At 38.9% G+C, this 22,117-nt stretch overlaps 2 protein-coding genes across 2 annotated transcripts in view; one reads left to right on the top strand and one right to left on the bottom strand.

The window, feature by feature from the left end:
* Positions 1 to 7,561, top strand: part of DENND4C (DENN domain containing 4C) — a 47,927-nt gene extending 40,366 nt beyond the window's left edge. The window contains 6 exon segments of the mRNA XM_062512876.1: positions 992 to 1,181; positions 2,141 to 2,386; positions 3,739 to 3,856; positions 5,469 to 5,622; positions 6,701 to 6,765; positions 7,420 to 7,561. Coding sequence (XP_062368860.1) covers positions 992 to 1,181; positions 2,141 to 2,386; positions 3,739 to 3,856; positions 5,469 to 5,622; positions 6,701 to 6,765; positions 7,420 to 7,556 — 910 coding nt within the window. The 3' untranslated portion in view covers positions 7,557 to 7,561.
* A 9,015-nt stretch (positions 7,562 to 16,576) lies between these two features.
* On the bottom strand, positions 16,577 to 21,347 carry RPS6 (ribosomal protein S6; the record flags this gene model as incomplete). The annotated part of the gene is given in 7 exon segments (XM_062513943.1): positions 16,577 to 16,745; positions 17,488 to 17,645; positions 18,637 to 18,783; positions 19,149 to 19,359; positions 20,191 to 20,322; positions 21,085 to 21,275; positions 21,278 to 21,347. Coding segments are annotated over 7 exon segments (1,005 nt in total), but the record flags the coding sequence as incomplete, so codon positions are not given.
* Positions 21,348 to 22,117: the final 770 nt, after the last annotated feature.

The raw sequence follows: 22,117 nt of genomic DNA, 5'->3' as shown, positions 1-22,117 counted from the left end.
TTGAGGAAAAAAAGCATTAAGGGGAAGGTGTCATATTGAATGAGGGAAGAACTGAAATAATTCTGCTATGAATTGTGACCTTTTTGCCAGGATTGGTTACATTTTGTTGTAATTGTCTGGGGGTTTTTAGTCATCATTCAGTTTGAAATTCTGGAGTATAAGTGCCTGAGAGTAATGAGCTAATGCCTTTAGACAACTAAAACTTAAATCAGTACAATAGTAGTCAGTCTTAATACACTAAAAATTAAAGGTGGTATTGCTTATGTTAAGATCTTAATTTTGATGACTGTATTTTTAACTAAAGTAAAACTTAGGACCAAAAGTCACCTGTAAATAATCTCTCCTCTCTCTACAGATTATTTGGAAGCAGACAGTTTCTGTGACACTTTGTTTGTTCTTCTGTATTGTAGTTGAAGCTGTAGTTTTATCCATTATAATTATAAGGATCACAGAACAAATATTCCCAGAGCCTTGATTGCATGTGTTAAATCTGACAAGGCTGAGTTTACTTAAATCGGATTGCTGGATTAGTTTGGCATAATTTTTTTATTATTACTTAGGCATGCAGTTTTAAAATTGCTGTCTGCTATGGTGTTATTCTGTTTATGATACTTAAAACATAAAGGGAAGAGGGAGTAAAGATGAGCATAATCAAAAAAAATAATCTTCATAGATTGGGAAAACTGTGGATTGCTGTTTTTTTTAAGCAAGAGTACACTGTAGAAGACCAGTGGTTTCTGTACAGAACTGTAGTGCTTTCAGATTCATATCTTAAGTTATACTTAGCTGCTTTTCTGAAGGGATGTTTATACTGGTCTGAGAGACGTTTTGTTCTATATTCCCTAAACGATGGAGCTAACTGGGAAAATACAATTTCTTATTAATAGAGAAAATTGGTTTGGGATCTTCACTTGGCAGCCTTTCTCTGCTTCCTTCCTGTTGCCATAAAAATGCTGAAATATTGGCATGTTTTCTTCCAAAATTCACACAGTGATTTGACAGAAGAACAGACTACAGATCCCACAGCCATGAAGACACATGCCAATAATCCATCAAAAAGGGGAGTGTCCTTGACTCGGAGCCACAGTGTAGGAGGTCCACTGCAAAACATTGATCTCTCCCAGAGACCATCTCATGGCATTTCAACAGTTAGTCTTCCAAATAGTTTGCAGGAAACTGTGGTAAGTCTAGAAGCTGCATATTCAGTTGAGAGAAAAATATTGAAGACAACAAACTTAATCATATTCTACTACTAGCATTTTTGTCCATTTGGGGAATGGGAGTGGCCAAGCATATTTTCACCTTCTTACAACTAAAAAATCTTAGTTCAGTTAATCTAAAATTGCTTTTCCAATACTTTGTCAAATGAACAGTTTTATTTGATTTGAAATGTTCACTCCTACAGAATGAAGCTAGTCTGTCTTTCTAAAAATGGAAGTTCAGTAGTAAAGCAGCTCCAACAGCTGAATAAACACAATAGTGCAACACAGTGCAAGAATGAGAGTTTGTTCCATTTCTGTGCATTTGCTTACACTCCTTCTGTATATTCTGTTAGACTTACCTGTATATTCTGTTAGGGAGAAGCTAAGAGGCAGTATTGAGACTCTTACCATCTCATCTCTCTTAGTACTTGTTATTTTCCAGAGGCTGCCTTAACATGTGAAGTCATGATTCAGTACCACAGCTGATATAATTACTGAGATTTCTCTTCAATTTCCATTGCTGCAGGCTTGGTACTAGTTACCAGCTTAGATAGCTTGAAACTATACAATCAGGAACAAGTTATAACAAATTAGCATTTTTTTCTTGTTCACATAATAGAGAAGCCCAGGTGATCAATCTTTAAAATTAAATCTCCAGCAGTTAAAACTACTGCTGCTGCTGTTTAAGTTATTGTGTAGCTCCAGGGGCTTCTTCCAATTGTCAAAAGAAACTCTGCAATGAAGGTTTCCAGGGCAAGTAATCCTGAAAAATATTTCTGGAAGAAATATCCTCTTTGATTTAGTAAAAAAAAAAAAAAAAAAAAAAAAAAAAACCCCACAACAGACAGACAAATAAATAATACCCTAAAATAAATTTAAAACAACCAAAAAAAACAAAACGAATTTTTTTGTTTGTTTCTTTGTTTTTTTGTTTTTAGGATCCTTTAATAAAACAACCTAACCCTGCCCCTGTATCTGTACCATATTTGAGCCCTTTGGTACTGCATAAGGAGCTTGAATCACTGTTGGAGAATGAGGGAGAGCAAGTGATTCATACATCCAAATTCATCAATCAACACCCAATAATCTTCTGGAACCTAGTCTGGTATTTCCAACGGTTGGATCTGCCCAGCAATTTACCTGGACTCATTCTAACATCTGAACACTGCAATGCAGGAGTGCAGGTAAATGGCTTCCTTGTGTTAGATCAGCAGGTATTGCACTGAGTTAAGTTGGAGATCTTGGTTTAAAACAACTGGGTAAGTCAGTCCTGAATAGCTGTATATAAGTTCTTGGGTTTTTATAATACGAGTACGTACTTGTATTATTATTGTATGTGGGCTTGTTTCCCACAAGGATTCTTGAACAGAGATGTGTGGAAACAGTATTCAAATTCTGGTCAAGACGGCCTCTTTTAAAAAGCCAGAGCGTAAGATTCATTGAAGAATAGGAGACAAGATGTGTCTGGGAAGAACTCAAAAATGGTGATATATTGCATACACATAGCGTGAGTTACACACTTGAGTTATCATAATCTTTAAAGTTACTTGACAGTGTTTTTTGTTCTCTTCCAAGAATAGGTTCTGCTATTCAAACTCCACTGAGTTTCATTGCATACGACTAGAACACATAGAACAGATCTATCTTTTGAGTATTTTGCCTTTATAATTTAAAGGAGTTGATTGAAACTGATATCATTTTTATGTGTAGGTACAAATTGAAATTAAATATGTATTTGTACTTGATGCATGCCAAAAAAGTAGTATTTTCATATCTACTTGTACACACTTCAACTTTAAAATTCTTTCCCTCAATTAAAAAAAAAAAAAACCCACCTAGAACTGAGGAAAAACTTTCCAACAAATGTAGCTGAAGACAATGCTAATGAAATCTAAAGCACCCTGGAAAACTACAATGCTTTAATAGGGAAACTAGCAAGACTGGATATAATATCATGTAATTATCATTTAAATAGTCACGTAGTGGTAAGCTTTTTCTTCCCTGGTAATTCTTATTGTATTAGTGATTTCAGAGGCACTTCATTTTGTAAAAGAATTACATAAGTGTTGTTTTGACTGCCATATGTTTTTAATGGAAATAAATAGTTCATATTTGTATACGTATGAAGATTCTGCTTTTTGGGAAGGCCAACATATAGACACGCATATCAAAGTGCTCGTCAGGTCAGAAAATATTGCAATATGGTATGATTAGTAGTACAGCTCAAGTACGATGTCTGGTGCACAAAAGATACTTCCAGATATATACACATAAATATTCAGATGCCTGTAGAAAATGAAATGGCCTTTATACATTAGGATAAACTAAAAGAAGTATTTAAATGTTGCAGGACTTGTGACTGTTCTGGTTAAGTGCAATTTACTGTAGAAGATAATATCTGATCCTCTTTATTAGATTCAAGTTAAATGAAGTTAACCTTCTTTGTTTGAAAAAACAGTAAAAGAGCAGGATTTTTAAATAAAGTAACACTGTACTGGTATTTTAAAAACATATTCCCTTTCCTCATGTGTTTTAGCTTCCTTTGACATCCCTTGCTCAAGATAGCAAGCTAGTATGCATCCATCTTCTGTGGGACAATATCAACCTTCACCAAGAGCCAGGCAATCCGCTATATATATCTTGGAGAAATCTCAGTAAGTAAAACAAATGTTAGAGAAAATAGGAAGAAGAGACTATTCAAAGAAACTGTTGGTTTATAGTGACTGAAGTGTACACAGCCCATCAGTTTGCAATGATTTTTTGTACATGAAGGATCTGCAGTCCCTTAGGTCCTTCACATAATCGGGGTATCAAAGTAGTTGTGAAAGTAAGTTTGATCTGCTCATCATATGTCATACACTTAGGATGGGAGGAATTGCTGATTGCTCTAGACGTAGTGCTAAATAAGCCTCACTTGATATGAATGTTTCACTTCATTATCTGGTAATAGCTATGCAGGCACATACAAGAAGGCTGTCTTACGAAAAAGTATCTTTTACTTCTGTGAAGGAATGAAGCATCACCAGTCTGTACATTTGGCACCCCTCTTGAATGTCAGAAAGTAAGAATGATGAAAGCCTTATCTAAAAACAGGCAGACTGGTTTTAAGAACTTAAAGATTTACTTCATTCTGATCATCAAAAAAACTTTGTTGACGTAAACTTCTAAAGCTATGTTTTAACTTCTAAAACTATGTTGTGTGCTGATTCTGGTACTAAGGAATTAAATGGGGTTTGTTGATAAATGTCCTAAAAATAAAGAGACTGATCAGAAAATTACAGTCAAGCGCACCAGAACAACATGTGGTATTTTCCTCAGATACTACAAGCATGGTAGTACAAGCATCTATCATAATAGATGAAAAGCATCCCCAAATCATCTAGCCATGACTGAAGATGCATAAATATTTATATATGTGTGTATATATATATATATATTTGTGTAAACAAAGGAGCAAAGGGCTCCTATTTTAGATGTAGAATAGACAGGCCATATAGCAGTGTCAGAAAATATTCTGAAAACATAAATTACATTTGTAAAGCATCATATATATCAACTTTACGACATTATGTTGATGTGGTGAAGATTACTAGGCTTGGTCTGCAATTCATTTACACACCATGTACTCACAGCCTAAGCTGTAAACTTACTTCTTTGCCAGTACATGGATTTACTAGTCCCTCATGAGTCACTGTCTTCCAGAAAATAATAGTTCAGTGTTGTACTGGACATGGCATTTTATATAACAAATCGTGATGGTAAAAGTCTTGGTCATTTTCATTCCTGTTTGATTCAACTTGTATTATTTATTTCAGTATGTATCCCAAAGTTACCATAGTCATAGGTGGTTTTTAAGAAGGGCTTTGATAAGAAAAGTTTCTTCGCTAAGAAAAGTGTCACTTCTATTTTATTTCTTTTCCCTTGTCTAACAATAACCTTCTTACAGTGAACCTGATTTTTAAGTACAGCAATAAAACTGAGCTAACCGACCACCACAGGCAACATCTGATGCTGGGTACTCTTCAGTCTCTTGTATGTCTCTGTCAGGTGGGAGCTCTTGCACATGGATACATGATGCATCCTGTAACTTCTGGGTAAAGTTACTTTTGAATGAAGATTCTAAGCAGACTGGTTCCTTCCATTATAACAGATTTCTGTAGATTGAGTATGGGTTCTCTATGTGTATGTTACCGTTGGAAATACTTCTACTTATTAAAGTGAAAAAAAGAATAGTGCTGTAATAGTCTGTATGGTTCCACTTACCAGATTCTTCTGAAAAGAAGCCTTCCACATTGGCAGAAGATCAGCAGGCAACAAACACTTTGATAGAGAACATCAAACTAAGTATTCAGCACAATGATGTTGTTAAACCAATCAACCTCCTCCTGCAGAAAGTTAAGCCAGATGTGAAACGACAGAGGTAAAAATGTAATCTCTTCTTAGTTTTTCCCCACTAAAAATTAAATAAGATCAGGCTGTATACATTTAATAGTGATAATTTCATGAGGACCTCTGGGGAAAATTCAGTTTCATTTGTGTCCACCAAAGACCATGTGTATTTTTTTATGCCTGTGTTTACAAACAGATATACTCTATATTCAGAGGCATGATTCATCCAGATCAAATGGATGAATGTGATTCTTTAATAAAAATGGACATTTTGCAATGAGTAAGAAAAATGCAAGTATTAATTATACAGATTCTGATATTGCTCCAGATCTAGCAAGTTGTAAGCATCCTGTTGCAGTGTGTGGAATATTCTCCCTAGTTATATCTTAAGAAATTGTAGCAACCTGGAGTACTGGCTATGAAAAGTGGATGCAGCATGAGCCACAAAGAGAGGGAGATGTGGAAGTAATTCTTGTATGGTACATTTTGTAACCTGCTCTGCAGTTCAAGGAAGGTTTTGTACAAAACCACAGACTCTGAAGTAAATTACAGCCAATACAAGATGTGTTTGAAGTCTGTCATGCTGTCATCTTTGTTTCTGTGTTTTGCAGTTATTAAAAAGAAACAGAAACTGATTTGCGTAGAGAAGCATCTTTATGACTTCCACAAAGGGCAAAAATAATATCTGATTATTTAGTGATATCTATTTCTGAGACTGACCTTGACATTCTGAAATGAAAAACAAAACTATGGGTGATCTGAAAGAAACCCACACCCACACATTGCTTCATGGTCAGGCAGAAATGAATTAATAATAAATAAAAAAGTGGTGGTTAATTCTATATTTTGTGTTTGTTGGGCATTTCTATGGCAGAGGAAATTTTCATAGAATGTGACTGCTAGGATTTAACAGTAGTATGGTTTTCTGCATCAAGTAAAAGTATTCAGGCATTAGAAAACGTTAGGCTAGTAATCATGTACATTAGTCACTTCACAAGCAAGGCTAACAGAACAGCTGCAGAAACTACATAACGGAAGTCATCAGTATTGACTTCATGAACAGGATAGTTGATGCTTTCATTAACTCGCCCTTCAAAATATTCCCCTAGGAGCTTTTACAGGGAAATTCTTTTCCTGTCTCTGGTATCTCTTGGAAGAGAAAACATTGACATTGGTAAGTAAAAAATACTGTGAAATGCATAGTCCCTGTGGATATTTTACATGAAAGCTAGTGTATAAAATTTGTTTCTAATATTCAGTTGTGTTTTAGTGAAAACTACTGCACTGTCAGTCTTTAGGTGTTGCTTTTATGTAAAAGAATTTGGATGGAATTATTAATTTTGACTTTGTTTGAAACCAGTAATGAGTTACTTTAAACAAAGAGTATTAGAAGAGCTTGAAGCTGTAATTCTTCATGTCTGAAAGCTTGTTTCCAGTCTCATCCATCTCTGACCCACATATCAGACCTATGTTATCTAAACTCCTGATCTCCCATCCTCTCCCGATCTCATTCATCCTGTCTTCTATTTGGTACTACACAATCGAAGTGACTCTCTTATGGAATGTGATAGGGGAAATTTGGAACGGGCAAATGGAACTGTGAAAGAATCAACGGGCGTCCACTGTGGTGTGTTGTGGTGCCATGCCATCTTATGGAGATGCTTTTCAGGTCCTCTGAGAAGGTGCATTTTGGAAAAAAAAATCAGCATCTAGTTAATGAAGATAATTTTGTTACTATATAAAAATCACCAAAAGCATTTTATAGGAATAGTACTGTGCATTCTACAGTGTTTCTTAAATAACCTCAAGTGTGCTTTTTCTGTTTCAGAGGTCTTTGATAGTGAATACAGACTTGCACTTAAAAAACTACCAGAGGAAGTTCTTGAAAAGATGGAGAGAATAGATGTTCCACCAAGCAGCAGGGTTGAATGTTGCAGGAAGTGCTTTGGAGCACCGTTAATATAAAAACAAGGAAGACACACACCAAACTTTGGAGAGACAAAAGCAGAGGTGAACAAACACAAGAGCATGGTGATATATACCCTTTTGAGTCTCAAAATGTGTTAATTGAGCAATATGTCAAACTAGTTTCACTGAATGGTAAAATGTATTCTTCTTATTCATCTCATAGGCATGTCAGAATGTTTTAAAATCATGAGTTTATTTCAGTGGTTGATCTGCTTTTCTCCCATATATATTCTTTGATTGCTTCAAAATTTTCCTCCACAATATCAAGTTGTTCAAAAAGCTGATGACAAAACAGCAGTCTATAGTTGGTGACTTTCTTAAGGGACACCAGTACTGGGGGTGTATTTTAATGAAGTACTTTTCCAGTGCTCAGATTCTTCAATGCTTCTTTAAAATCACCTTTACCTAGAAAGAGATCCTTTTATTAGTGTGTGATATGGTTATATGGTGAATATTTGAAACCTTGGATTGGAAGCTGCAACACAGTTTCTTTCATCAGATCACAATACCTTAAATTGTTACCCTTCTCCTGACTCTTGTCCCAGTTGGTATTCTGAATTACCTTTGCTGACCTTTTCAAAATGTGTGTCTACAGCTGTAAGAAAACAGAGACTTACACTCAACTGTCCTGTATTCTCTGTCTGATAAACTCTAAGTTCCTGTAAAGGTACTGGCTGCTTTCTCCAGAGAAAGATAGGCTTCTACACAAAGCATCTCAGAAATGGATGGCTTTCTAAAAAATATGTAAGCAGCTCAAATGGTATTAGAATACACACAAGAATTGTCAACAGATACTGCCTGAAAAAAAAAAAATATGCTTTATACTATTTGCATGTGTGCTTAAGAGGTGTTTTCCTCAAATTCTATATCACCCTCTCCCTTGGGTTCATGCTAGCCTGTGGGTTAATTATTTTGCACTGATAGTCCAGATTCAATATTTCAATTAAGATGTATTTATAAATGTGGTCTTCAAGGTGTATATTAGCAGAAATGAAGTGCTTATGTGTATGATCTGAAAAGATCTATCCATCTTTTGCATTGCTTTTAGTAGATAAGACACTTCCTCACCTCATGTATTTAATTGACTACAGTAGTCATAGTCATGGCAAGGAGAGCCTGGATACTGGTCAACAGTTTAAGTCCTTCTGTTACTTGAAGAATATTATAAGATTTATTCCAGGTTTTTGCTGAAAGTTAGTGGTGTGGCTTTTACAATGGAATAAGTTGTAGAGAAAATATATACTTGTAGCATGTAAAAGGAGCATAGCTTAAAATATTAATTGCATCTGGGTATGAATGTATATACTTGATACTACTTTTAAAAATTTTCATTCTTCAAAATTATGAGGGATGAAGATCTGTCTGGAACAATTTTTTACATGAAATAATAAAACAATATTTTTTTTCATGAGGTGAAAACAAGGGAGTTGCACTATTTATGACAAAATATATTTACATCATAGACTTATACCTTGTATTTTGTCTAAAAGTGCTGGTCCTAAGTTAAAATGGGGATATTACCTGGACAGATTCTCTCCTGATAAAACTACTCTGCTTTCTCAACAACTACAAGCAAGAAAGCACACAACGAATTTTTTTTTTTAATTTATTCTTTATTCTTTGGGTGTACGCATAAGTGCTTGCTGATATCTGACCTACATCACAATTGAAGAACAGTGCTTGATTCTTCATCTTTTTCTCTCTTTTCCAGTTACATAATTGACATGGTTCCATCCTTCTAAATCCTTCTAAAATTAAAATTAAAGTCTACCTAAACCATTGGTCAAAACAATTTAATACTTTTAAAAATCAAAGCCAGCAAATTTTTCTCTGTGACTCTATACATTATTTTATAACAGACAGCTACACAAAGACCATTTTTGAGTGTTAAATGGAGAAACCATGTGATTGTGATGCAACTTGAAAGGAATCAAATTTTAGTTTCACTTAAATTCTCCCAGCTCATTAAATGGCAAGGAAAATCTGTCCAGTGAGTGCTGGTTTAGATATGTGACATACAAAACAGTTTAAAAACTTAGTAAATAATATCATTATGTACTAGTTTTCCTAAACACATCATCTTCATTTCCAAACAACTTTCTCATCTGTTCCTGAAAATATAGATTAATAACGTAGTAGTGTTGTAAAGACAGCAAAGCAGATTGTGTCACAGTTTAGTGTTAATTGTTAAACCTTTCCCAGCTCTGTACACTAAACAAACAAAAAAAAAACCCAACAAAAGTAAAGCCAGAAGAGGAAAGGACCGGTGCAGAATTGAACTTGCTTTGATTTGCTTTTGTATATTGGTGTTTTTGTACGCTACAAATTAACTGCTATTCCTGGTGTAGACACCTGGATTTCAGAGTGGTAGAAGTCCTGCATGTAGCTATGTGAAATCTTGAATCTGCATATTGGAATTGATGTTTTAATATAGAATAAAAAAGGAAGACCTTATCCTTTTTAGTCTTTAATGCTTAGGTTTTTGAGTAGCTAATTAATCAGTTGGTTTTTTAATGTAATCCATAGCTCAAATGAAAAGGGACATCTCTGAAAACTATTTGTTTTCATCTCAGATGCTTTTTGAGGGGAAAAAAGTGAGAGTTTTACAAAATCTGGCCAAAAATAACCAGGGAAAAGTTTCAAAAGCTTTTTAGACAGTGCATTGCAAACACTTTTGTTCTTCTGAAAATTAGGCACTAGAGGCACACTTCCGCAGTTTAGTTGACAGGATGAACTTCTAGTGCTACATGGGGATGACTTAGTTATGTACAAGTGCTTCTAATTTGTTTGACACCCAGCTTCTAGGAATCCAGATTTGTCTGAATCCATAATACATTACTGGTCTGAGCAAAGTGTTTTGAAGGAGGGATGAGGTTAAACTAGATTTTGGTTCTATTTTTCTGTCAATATAAACAGAATGAGTAGCATTTTGCTCACTTGTGAAACTCTTGCCTCCACGTACTCTTTCTTGTATCCCAACAGCCAGTGTTCAGATTATTCTTCTGTGTGTGTTTTGTAATTCCCATGTACAACCTGAAGAAAACATTTGCAGATCAGCATTAACTTAAAAACATGCAGTGGGTGCACAAAATTATAATAGAAATGGATACAAACAATGAATTTCAGGTATGCCCAAGAACTTAGAAAGTTTGTATTGGAAGAACAATTATCAAAGAGATGCTTCCTTGAATTGTTTCCCTGAGGATGTTAAACTGCAGCCAGATGTGCTAAGATACTATCTTGCGTCTTTCACCCAGCTATAAATCAGTTACATATATAGCTTGTATGCTCACAAGAGAAAAGCTGGGTTTTTGTGGAATTAAAACAACAAATGAGGTCTTAAATGTTCAAAATCAGGATTCTTAAGTTACAAAGCTTTTCTTTAGCAATTATATTCTGGCACATCACCAAAACCTGGTAACTTTGAAAACCCTTTAGGCCTAGGAGACTGATGTAGCTGCAGTGTTGGCACAGTAATTGGTACCAGCTTTTACATGTTACTAGAAGCATCTGTATGTTACTTACAATCATATCCTGTCTTCACATTTTATATCACTCAATTTTAGACAATACAATTATAATGGGAAATATTTTATTTACTATATGTGTATCAAACTAAATTAATTTTGCAAGTAACTTAGTCTTGTTCCTGTTGGAATTTCACTTTGGTTAAGCTCAAGCTACATTGCACTTGTGAATGAATAATATTCTGTTATAACTGTGAATTAATGGCTTTTTGTATTGCTGCAGCTAAAAGAATATACTGAGTTTACTGCTTTCCTTGAATAACTGCAACATAGGGGATATTTTCAAAGTATATATTAAATTAGATCATAGAAGTTATATTTTTAAAACAAATTTTTGAATGTAAGCAACCGAAGAATCCACTCAGTAGTTTTCTCTTCGTAAAACTCTTAGTTCAGCAATTATTTCAATGCAGATAACTCCTATTTTATAAACAATAAGCAGGTAATCTTACATAATTGTATATTTTCAACAAAAGGGTTCTTTTTCCTTCTAACTAATAAAAATATTAAAATGCATTCTGTATATCTGCTTTTCACTATGGATCTTTTTAGAAACAAACACCCTTTTAACTTGTAAGTGTTGAATGATTGAATTGGACTCTAGTTCTGTACTCTCCTGTGCTGTATATTGTGATGCATATGTGAGAGGATTGGATGGTGTTTTTATTTGTTCTTTCAGTCTGCATCAACCAATGGTGCAAATAAAAGGGATTGTTTGCTGTTCTTTAGAAGCACATGAAACTCCTATTAGGAGCTTAAAATAAACTGTATTGTAACAAGGATGAAATTATGTAGTGTGAATAAATTATGAATCTATTAAGTGAGCTGGGAAGCGTGATGCAATAAAATTTGCACTGGTTTAGAGACTGTTTTGAACTGTTGAAAAATGGCATCCATTTACTGTGCTTTGATTAACAATTATTTCTCTGTAATATTTTTGTACATTTGACAGAAATTTGAGTTTAAAAGTGCACTCTATATCCTGAATTCTGTATAGATATTCTAGACTAAGAAGCAATTTTTAATGTTGTTCCCCGAATAAAATATATATGCATCCTATGTAAAAATATGTCATTGTTCAGCTTTTTTTACCACTGGAATTTACATGACTGATAGAACTTAAGTGCAAATTCAGACTATAGTTGGGCAAAAGACTTTTGTCTTTTTGGGTAATTATTTCACAGTACCTCAGTGGCTTCTGAATGATGGGAAAGAGCAGAGGCAGGGGGGAGTGAAATAAAAAACGAGATTCACTTGTGGAGATGTGGCTTCTAGAGAGGAGGTTCTGTGGTGCCTTCAGCAAGCACTGGGCATCAGTAGAGGTAAGAACAACTGAAAAACAAGCTCAGGGTGACAGAATCTGTAAAGCTCTTGTTTGTAGGAAAATATGGCCCCTGGCTTCCTGAGGACAGCTGGTGCTCTCTGCAGCATATTTATGGGTTTACTTGGGAGAACACTTCCCAGGAGTTCTAATTTCTCAATGGCTTTGTAATGGGGGGCAGATGCATCACCTGATGTATCCTAGCTTGCAAAAACATTGGTGAACCTCTTGACTTATAACATAGTTGCAGGTTACAGGTAGTTTCCAGGGGGTTTTTTGGCAGAGATTTTTTTGTGGGTTTTTTTTGGTTGGTTGGTTGGTTTTTGTTCTTTTGGGATTTTTTTTTTGTTTGTTTTTTGCGGGGCAGGGATAGAAGTGAGACTGAGATGAAATTTAAGTAGTAGAAATTGCCAGTGCCTCAGGCCTTCACCTTCACAATTGAGTATCTTTCAAACCCCTTCATGTATGGCAGTCATTTCATTAATCTGACAGTAACAATACTAGACCCTAAAGACCTTTCTTGCTGATGAGACTGATGCGTAGCATGGATTGATATCTTGTGGAGAAGACTCATAATTAACCAATATTTCCAGACCTATCTTTAGATAGGGAGCTGAGAAACACTCTTCTGGAGTTGACTATCTTGTAAGCATCACGTGGACTTTCCTTTTTTTCCTCTGACTGCTTTTGTCACTGCTGTCTTTTCAGTAATGCTGCTTGCTAAGAATGTTACCCTATCTTTGCATTTCCTACCCTTCATGTGCCTGTTGAGGCAGGGGGCAGAAAAGAGGGATAATGCTATACAGGAAAAAATGCTTCCATTTGAGGAATCCCCAAAGAAGCATGAACACAGGGTTTGGGTTTGAAGCTATAGAGAGGAGGGAACTGCTACTTCCTGTGCCAGAATCTCGTGGGAAATTTGAGGGAATGTGACAGTGAAGAAAATAGCAGAAGGTACTTGCTTAAGGAAATAGATCCTTCATGTGTTCAGAGCCACCTTGAGTTCTCTGCTATTAGTGATAGTTACTCCCATCTCTGTAGAGACAAAGTTCTGTCTACAAAGAAAAGGAAGAGTCAACGAACATGCCAGGCTGGAGAACTGATGGGGTCCATAAGTAATCCGAAAGGTCTTGCCTCTGTGTAGGAATAATCACGTTACTTCAGGCTGAAGAGCAGCTGAGCAGGAAAGACCTCATGTTCCTGGTGGGCACCAACCTGACCCTGAGACAACTCAGACTTGACCAGCCACTGCCCTGCTTCAGCAGGTGTTTGCACATTGCTGTTTTCCAGAGTTGCCTGGAGGAATCTCAGTGGTTCCACGGAGATGGGTGGCAGACAGAAACTGTTGGGAAGAACAGAGGCTCACTTCACCTAGTTACAAGAGTAGTTCAGAAAGGACTTAACAACATTTTTTAGGTTTCCTCAAGATGCTTTCCTTTCAAGGAAGGCATTTTGAGGAAATACATTTTTTCCTCATTTGCTTTCTGTGTCATGCTAGCTAAATTCAGACCTTGCTGGTTAAAATGATTATGTATGTCAATGTTATGTGTATTCTGTTTCCTTGGGTTGCAAGAGATGAAATGGCAACCTGTCAGTTTCAGACCAAGGTCAATTACTTGCCCCGAAGCTTAAGGTGTCTCCGAGTTTGCAGCCAGGCTTCAGACTTGCAGAAAAACTGCCTTTAAAGAGCAGAAATCCTGCCAAAACTGCTGAAACATTCAAGGAAAAGCCTCTGTGCCTAACTAGCATTTGTCACTATGTTTAGTATCACAGGTTTTGAACTGGTTAAGTTATTAAAGGACTTCTGCAGCTGCTGGCCTTGTGTTACAGAAGTTTCTGCTGCAGTAAAGCCAGAAGTGCACAGGAGCAGAGAAAACATGCTCTTACTTCATTAGCCTCTTTCAAGTTGGGGATTTGAATCAACCATGACCTAAGCCATGGTGAAAGTAGGTGACTGGGAAAACTCCAGTATGAGTTTATCAAAGGCAAATCATGCCAGGCTAAATTGCTAAGTACTACAGAAAAATAGCATGTCAAGAGAACAGTGTTGTTTAGCTGGACCTTGGCAAAGCATTTGACGCTGTCTCCCACAGCTTCCTCCTGGACAAATGTCAAATACAGACTGGATGGGGGTGATCTGTGAGATGGGCAGGAATCATCTCATAGGTGATCAGTTTGTTTTACTGAGGCTGGCGGCCTGTCACAATCATGCCCCTCTCCAGGCATCAGTACTGGGCTCCATGTTGTAACATCTCCATGAATGATCTGGATGATGGGACCAAAAGCACTCTTCTCAACAACTTTAGTGTGTCACTAAACTGATGCTGATTGAGGTGGACATGTCAGGAAGAAGAGCTACCTTTCAACAGACCTGAACAGGCTAGACTAGATGATCTTTCAAGATCCCTTTAAGCCAGGACTATTGTTTGAGTCTGTAAGTCATCATAATATGACTGTTTTGCACTTGAAAGCCTAAGACAGTAGAAAGAAGCAGGAGATGAACTAGTAAGGCAGGTCCATGAAACAAGTGAGGGACTAGAGTGTAGAAAGGAGTTTTTTGTTGCTGGTGATAAAGCCATGTAGTTCCTGGCTCTGACAAGGCCACACATCCTCAAAACTTGATAAAAATAACCACGACCCAAATAACTTTTTTCACACATTAATACAACTGGGCAGTAGTTGCACTGCTTCAAAGAAAGATGTACTCACAGCCTATACAGCAGAACAGGGCATACAGAATAGCATATACCACACTACTTACTAGTAGCCTGCTTGGAACACTGCTGTTCTTGTCCAGGACATACCTCAGAGCTTGTTCACCCTTACCAGAGTAAGTACCCCTTAATTGTGTGCAAGAACATTTTACTAGGATTAAGAGGCTAGACAGTGTCATTTCCCTTCTGCAGATTGTAGAATTCTCAGCATTGTGAATTTAGCAAGTGCTACTCTCTTACTTCCATTTTCCCCATAATTCGTGCAGCCAAGAGACTGATGTGGACTAAAAAGGGATGTTTTTATTCAGTGAAGGTCAGGTTTAACAAGGCCTGTGGATCTTCACTATCAACCTATAGGCAATTAACAAGGTCTCCATAAAAAAAAAAAAATACATTGTAAAATGGTGCCCCTTTAAAAATTTAAACTAGACAGCATTATTTAACTCATGCATACCAAACTTAACTCTTGTCCTTTTCTAATTAGATATTTGTCCTTCAAAAAGTCTTGTTAGGCTGTGAAGATGGCTTAAAGCTTGGTAACTGCTTTGGCCAAATCTCTTGGTCCAAGGCTGCACTGCCTGCAACCGCTTCATGGCAAATTCTGTCCTTGTCAGAGATGGGTATCCCATTATCCTAATATAAACCTCAAGTTCAAGAACTGCAGGTTTGATCCTTCCATGCCCCTAATGTACTGCCAGCAGGTCTTCATCTGCAGATTAAAATCTGCTTCTAGCCAGGTGGGGCCCTAAGTTCAAAGTCTTGCCACAAACACACAGGAATAATAAAAATGATCCCAACTTAGATTGTGAAGCTTCATTTACTGGAAACAGGAGCACCTCTCCCAACAAAAATAGGAAGTGGATCCAAATTACTATTTTAAGAACTAAGACAATTTATTTAGTTGAAGACCATTTTAACATCCAGATGTATTTTTAACTTGGGAGTCAAATTCTCATTACCTTCACCCAGTACATACTGAATGCATTAAGTCTAGTGTAGTTTTTAAGTCAATTTTTCAAGTCACACCTTTTAGAAGGTGTCTTCTCATGTTCAGTAGCAATTTCAAGAGCAGAAAGCTGTAATACCTAAAGAATCACCAGTATCTCCAGTTCCCATAAGGATCATCAAGAGTAATACTATGGCTCCTCAGAAGACTACCTACCACTAAAGCTTTTGACTAAGAGCATTATCCAGATGATCCCAGAAGTCTGGCAGGTTTGCGGCCACTTCCCTGGGGCATCTGTTTCAAGTGAGCATCTGAACTGCACTTAATTCTGCCAAGAATCAGCTGACAGTTTGAAGTTCTACCAATATTATATGAAAAGTGACATAATCTCCTATAAGAGAACTGCATCAAGATCAGTTTGTTGTTCCAATCTGGTGCACATGATGCAGTTAGTCTGAATTGCTGTTTAAGAAACTGCCAGTAACAACATGTACTACAAAGTCTCATACTGGAAGTTCACCATCAAAGGAGTTTATTAGTAATTAAATGTACAATGTCTTTTTAGTATCGTGTACAACACCTTTATTTCTGACTTGATTCAGACTTGGATGTAGAAGCTCTCAAAGAAGAAAGCCGGCGCCTCTTGGCAATCTGCTCCTGGCGTTTTTCCTTGGCTTCCTGAAAGGCATGGAGTATGAAGATGTTAAGTGTCACATCAAGCACTTTAAAACATGTACCAAGGAACAAACTAGGCAAAATGAAACTTTAAAGAATTGATTCTGTAACTCAACAGAGCAAAATAATTTCTCTTCTACAGGTGAGAAGAATACTGCAAGTAGACAGACCAGCAGAGACCTGTGTCTTTGCACAGTAGGCACCCAAAATTTTAGTTAAGAAAGTGATGTAGAGTTTTCAATATACCAAAGTTTCTGTTTCTCTGAAGTCATGAAACTCAGGAAGTACTATGCTTCAGCAGTCATTGCAGTTTTAGGAGCAAGAGGAAACTTATGCTAACAAATAACCTTCTTGCCAACTTATCCTCCATCAGTATCAACTGCTGAATCCCATTTCTCCACACAACCGCTCATATGCTACGGCATCTTGAAGTTAAACCAGAATTCATTTGAACTAAAACAGCTACCGAAAAAGATATCCTTGGAGGCCGCAACTTGAATTCCTTCAAAAAAAGCTTTTAAATTAGTGGGCCTCATTAATTTCTATTGCACTATAACTGGCAGAAACAGAAATAAATATTCAAAAAACCTAATCTGACCAGCTACATTTATATTCACATTTGGGAACTTATATACAAAAGGAGCAGGTAAAGAGCAGCTGTAGACATCCAGTCCAGCTCACCAAATCCCTTGATTCTGGGAGATGAGCTATATTCTAGACAGCTGAGCTAAAATGGCAAACATACCTTCATCCTCTTGGCCAACAGCTTCGCGTACTCTGCAGCTTCCTCCTTGTTCTTCTGAGTGCGCTGCTTCTTCAGGGCAATACGCCTACGCTTATGCTGCAGCACTCTAGGAGTCACCAGTCGCTGGATCTTGGGAGCCTTCGTTCTGGGCTTCTTCCCTAGAAATCAATAGAGATCAGCAGAAGTGCCAGAGCACCTTCCAAAGAGGCCACAGGCCTCATCTAGCCAAATTTAGACTAATTTTGCCTTAGTGTACTATATATTACAGCAACTGTAGAGAGTTCAACATCTTCAGATTTTACAGGAAAAATGATTATCACCAGCACTGACAACATACTGCCTTAATACTCATGATTTATTATTGGAAAGGAAGTGTGAATTCCTAGCTTCTCAGCAGATCTGTCTCTCTTAACGCCCTCTAGACTTAGATTTTCAGTAATAAAGGAATTCATTATATAGCTATTGCACATATAAAATATGTACTATTATATAACATGAATTAATTCTATTAGGAACCAGCCATTGTTTCCAGAACTAAAAAGCCATCTACAAGTCTACTTAGGTTTGACATTGTTTATCCTAAAAAAAAAAGAAATCTACAGTCCACAATGAGCAAACAAACCACACTACCACACATACCTGTAAAATAAAATTTTACTAAGCAATCCTGGTAAGACTTTAGCAGTCATGTAGCAGTCTTAAAATTAAAATCCCACACTGCAAGAGAGGCAGTAAGCAAAGCAGTGCTCTGCAAATAAAATCTTATTTCAGACTGCCAGCAATAAGCAGGGGGAAAAATTTTAGCATGTTCTCTCCACACTGCCTTTTCACCCACACCATAAAAAAGTTCTAACATTCCACCTTGTATTTTAACTTTCTTTTACTAGCAACTACTTGGTGGGTTATTTTCAGAAACACTAGTAAAAATTTCTGCAGATTTGGTATTTTTAAGAACAAACTGTGACAAAACGTGGCAGAGAGAGGGGAAGGAAATGAGACAGACCAAGTAACTTTTTTCTCCCACAAGCTACAGCAGGCAAAGCTTAAATATAGTCAGTGTCAACTTCCTCAAGGCACTATTAACTGCATTTTTCAGTGCAGTAAGCTGGACACCTTGGTAGTAATTGGAAGAACCCCAAGAGTTCTTACCCTCCTTGTTGAGAGGCTTCCTCACAACATACTGACGAACATCATCTTCCTTAGAGAGGTTGAACAGTTTGCGGATCCTGCTGGCTCTCTTAGGACCAAGACGACGGGGCACAGTTGTGTCAGTCAGCCCAGGAATGTCCTTTTCACCTTTGGGAATATAAGTTTAAACATGTCAATTACTACACCACTGAGCACTAGGTTCAGCAGCAAACCACTGAGTTTAAAATATGTAAGAATTCAAGGTAATGCTAGGCAGTCTTTGGGTTTCACCCGTCAATAGCACCACACCTACCCTTGGCTGCTTTAACATGATCAGACTGCTGGCAGCAGCAAGAAGTGTTTTACTGACCGTTTTTAGTACTGCAAGAATGCAGTGCTCAGAAGGAGTCTTTAAGACATTCACACTGTGAAACTGGGACTGCCATTTCTGTTCCACATAACTTACCAACCACTACCAAGCAGGCTCCTTCCAGGGCCCTACATGTACCTATTGGTTTAATCCAGATTCTTACCCTTTTTCACTATGACCAAGTTCAGAACACTCAAGTTTGCATCAACGATGCAGCCACGGACAGACTTGCGCTTCCTCTCGCCGGTTCTCCGGGGGCGGTAGCAGGAATGGCCCTTGCTGAGCAGAAGGCGGACACGTCCATGAGTCAGGACACCCTGCTTCATGGGGAAGCCTTGCTTGTCGTTGCCACCGCTTATCCGGACAACGTACCCCTACGAAAACAGAAACACTTCTGAGTAACTCATGCCTTTATCACCTCAAGAAGTAGTAGACATCCCAACGGACTGCATGTCCATGATGCAGCATAAGTCACTGTCACGGCTAGTGTAAAGAAGTTTAACCAAGACCATTAGAACAGCTAAGAATTTTTACTCAAGAAATGTAAAAAATACCTCCATATACCAGAGTTTATACTTGGTGTCATTCACATCCCTTTGAAGTTTTGTTGAAAAGTAACACAGTGCAAAAACTTTTAACATTGTTGTATAGCTTTTCTGCAATTGTAAACATAACTACAGCCAGTTACCTTGACAAACTGGAGATCTGCACAGAACACAGGAGTGTCTAGAGTAGTGACACACAGATAAAAAGGAAAAGCATGGGTTTGATCACATTCCTTCTGAAGACAGCAGCAGAAAGGATCACATTCCTCAAATTCAGCTGCACTGCCCATACTAGCATTAACTATTCCAAGCCTATTTACCAGGCCCAACGTGCTTTTTCCCATATATTAGCAGCAGTTTAAACAGTCAATTTTGACTGAAGACCAAGCAACAGCACTCCAATGAAGAGCAATAAGCTACTGTGAAGGGGAGCAAGAAACTAAACACAAGGCCTTAAAAACCAAAAGCCCCCCCACTCAGGTACCCAAAGACCAAAAACCCTGAACAGTAAATTCAGTACATATATGCCAGGAGAAACTTTTAACTTGACAGCCAAATGCAAACCACATAAGCACTACAGCATGACAAGTGCATACTTCAGTAATTCTGTATTTTAAACTTCTCAAATACAATTCTTACACATATTTCTGCCCTACTTACCTTCCACTCCTCACCAAGGGAATCAGCCAGCACCTCCGTGGCCATTCGTTTTTCATAAAACGTCCTGAGCTTACGCTCATCATCCACTTCAATGAGCTTTTGGCAGCCAGTAGCCGGGAAAGAGATGTTGAGCTAACAATGAAAGAAAACAAAACAACAAATCTGGTTGAAACTTCTGAGTGAAGATTTTAACGAAAGAAGTCAGAATTTACGTGATGATTTGAGCCTGGCATTTCAGAGCTGGAATTCCCCAGCTGCTTACACAAGTGCTTACCAAAAAAACCTGTCACCACCACCACACTTGGAGAGCCAAGGCAGGGATGTCTACGTTTGGCCACGCCGGGCTGTACAACTCGTTGAGTCGCACAGAAAACTGACTTTACTGCAGTCAGAGATTCATCAGAGAATGGTAACAGCAGAAACCTGTGTTTTCCTCCTCCTAAAAACACCTCTCAGCACAGGCCGCATTAAACACGCAAATTACTGCAAGCGAACAGCACCTGCTGTGGGGGATCACTTGTGTTTCCTGGGGGACGCTGCAGAGCTCAGCACTGAGGGGGTGCCTCCTGCCATTGCCTCGGGAAAAGCGCACACAGCACCTCCCTACCGGGCCCTACGATCGACTACACAGGCCTCCCACCCGCTCAAGTCCTTCCAAGCCAGGCGGCTACTCCAGAAGCCCGGCGCTCCGCAGCCCTACGGCAGCACAGCCGCGACCGAGGGAGCGGGGTCCGCCAACAATCCACTCCCATCCGCCCCACGGCTGCGCTCCAGCCCCGCCGCGACGGACCAGTGGCTACCAACAGCGGCCCTGCGGGCAGCGCCACCTCCATTTACGGTGGGGGAGCGCCAGCCCCCCTACCCGAACGCGGCCCCGGCCCTGCACGGTCTTACCTTCATCCTGCCCACGTCTCGACGTCGCGGGAAAAGGCCGCACTTCCGCCCGCACTACTTACATACACCCAGAAACTCTCGCGAGAGCAGTACCACCCGCGCCCCGCGTGACCGAATCTGCCCAATGGCGAACGACGCTTTTACGGAGAGAGGCGTGGCCGGAAAGCGTACCGGGGGTGTGGCTTCGTGAGTGGCCAGGCCCTGGCCCTCCCGCGCGCTCGGCTTCGGGAAATTGGATCCCGCCTGGAGTAGGCCCGGGCGTGTCATTGGTTCCTTGAGGTGTCGCTCGCCGCGGAGAAACTGTTCCTTAGGAACGGCCGGTGGAACAGCACGCAGGCGCTCCATGGTGAAGAGCGCTGGTAGCTGTAAAAAGAAGCGCCATCAACAGGCGACACACCGGCTTTCAGGGGAAGGCGTGTTCTTTGCGCGGAATGAGCGCCTCCCGCCAGAATGTGCTTTCCCGGTTCCCTGCTGGCGCTGTGTCCAGCACTTCCTGCGCACGGGAGCAGGGGTGTGCGTGGAGCGGCCGCTCCTGTCCAGCGCACGGCTGGAACTGACACTGTCCTGTATGCACTTCTGGCCTCCGCAGCACGAAAGGGACAAGGAGCTGCTGTGGAGAGCCACAAGGATTATCAGGGGTCTGGAGCTTCTCTCTTACGAGGAGAGACTCTGGGAATTGGGTGTGTTTGGCCTGGAGAAGGGAAGACTGAGAGGGTATCCCGTCAATACACAGAAATATCTCAAAGGTGGGTGCCAGGGGGATGACGCCAGACAAATTTCAGTGGTGCCTAGTGGCACAGCATAGAGTAATGGCCCTAAACTAAAACACAGGAAGTTTCACCTTAACATGAAGAAATTCTTTACTGATGATGGCAGAGCACTGAACAACTGCCTGGGGACATTGTGAAGTCTCCCTCTTCGGAGACACTCAAAACCCACCTGGACACGTTTCTTGGGTCACCTGCTTTACGTGACCCTGCCTTGACAGGGGGGTGGGACTGGGTGATCTCCAGAGGTCCTTCCCAATCCTAAC

Source organism: Cinclus cinclus, chromosome Z, assembly GCF_963662255.1.
Source record: "Cinclus cinclus chromosome Z, bCinCin1.1, whole genome shotgun sequence".
Lineage (NCBI taxonomy): Eukaryota > Metazoa > Chordata > Aves > Passeriformes > Cinclidae > Cinclus > Cinclus cinclus.
The sequence above is the reverse complement of the archived record's forward strand: the minus strand, read 5'-3'. Positions and strand labels throughout refer to the sequence as shown.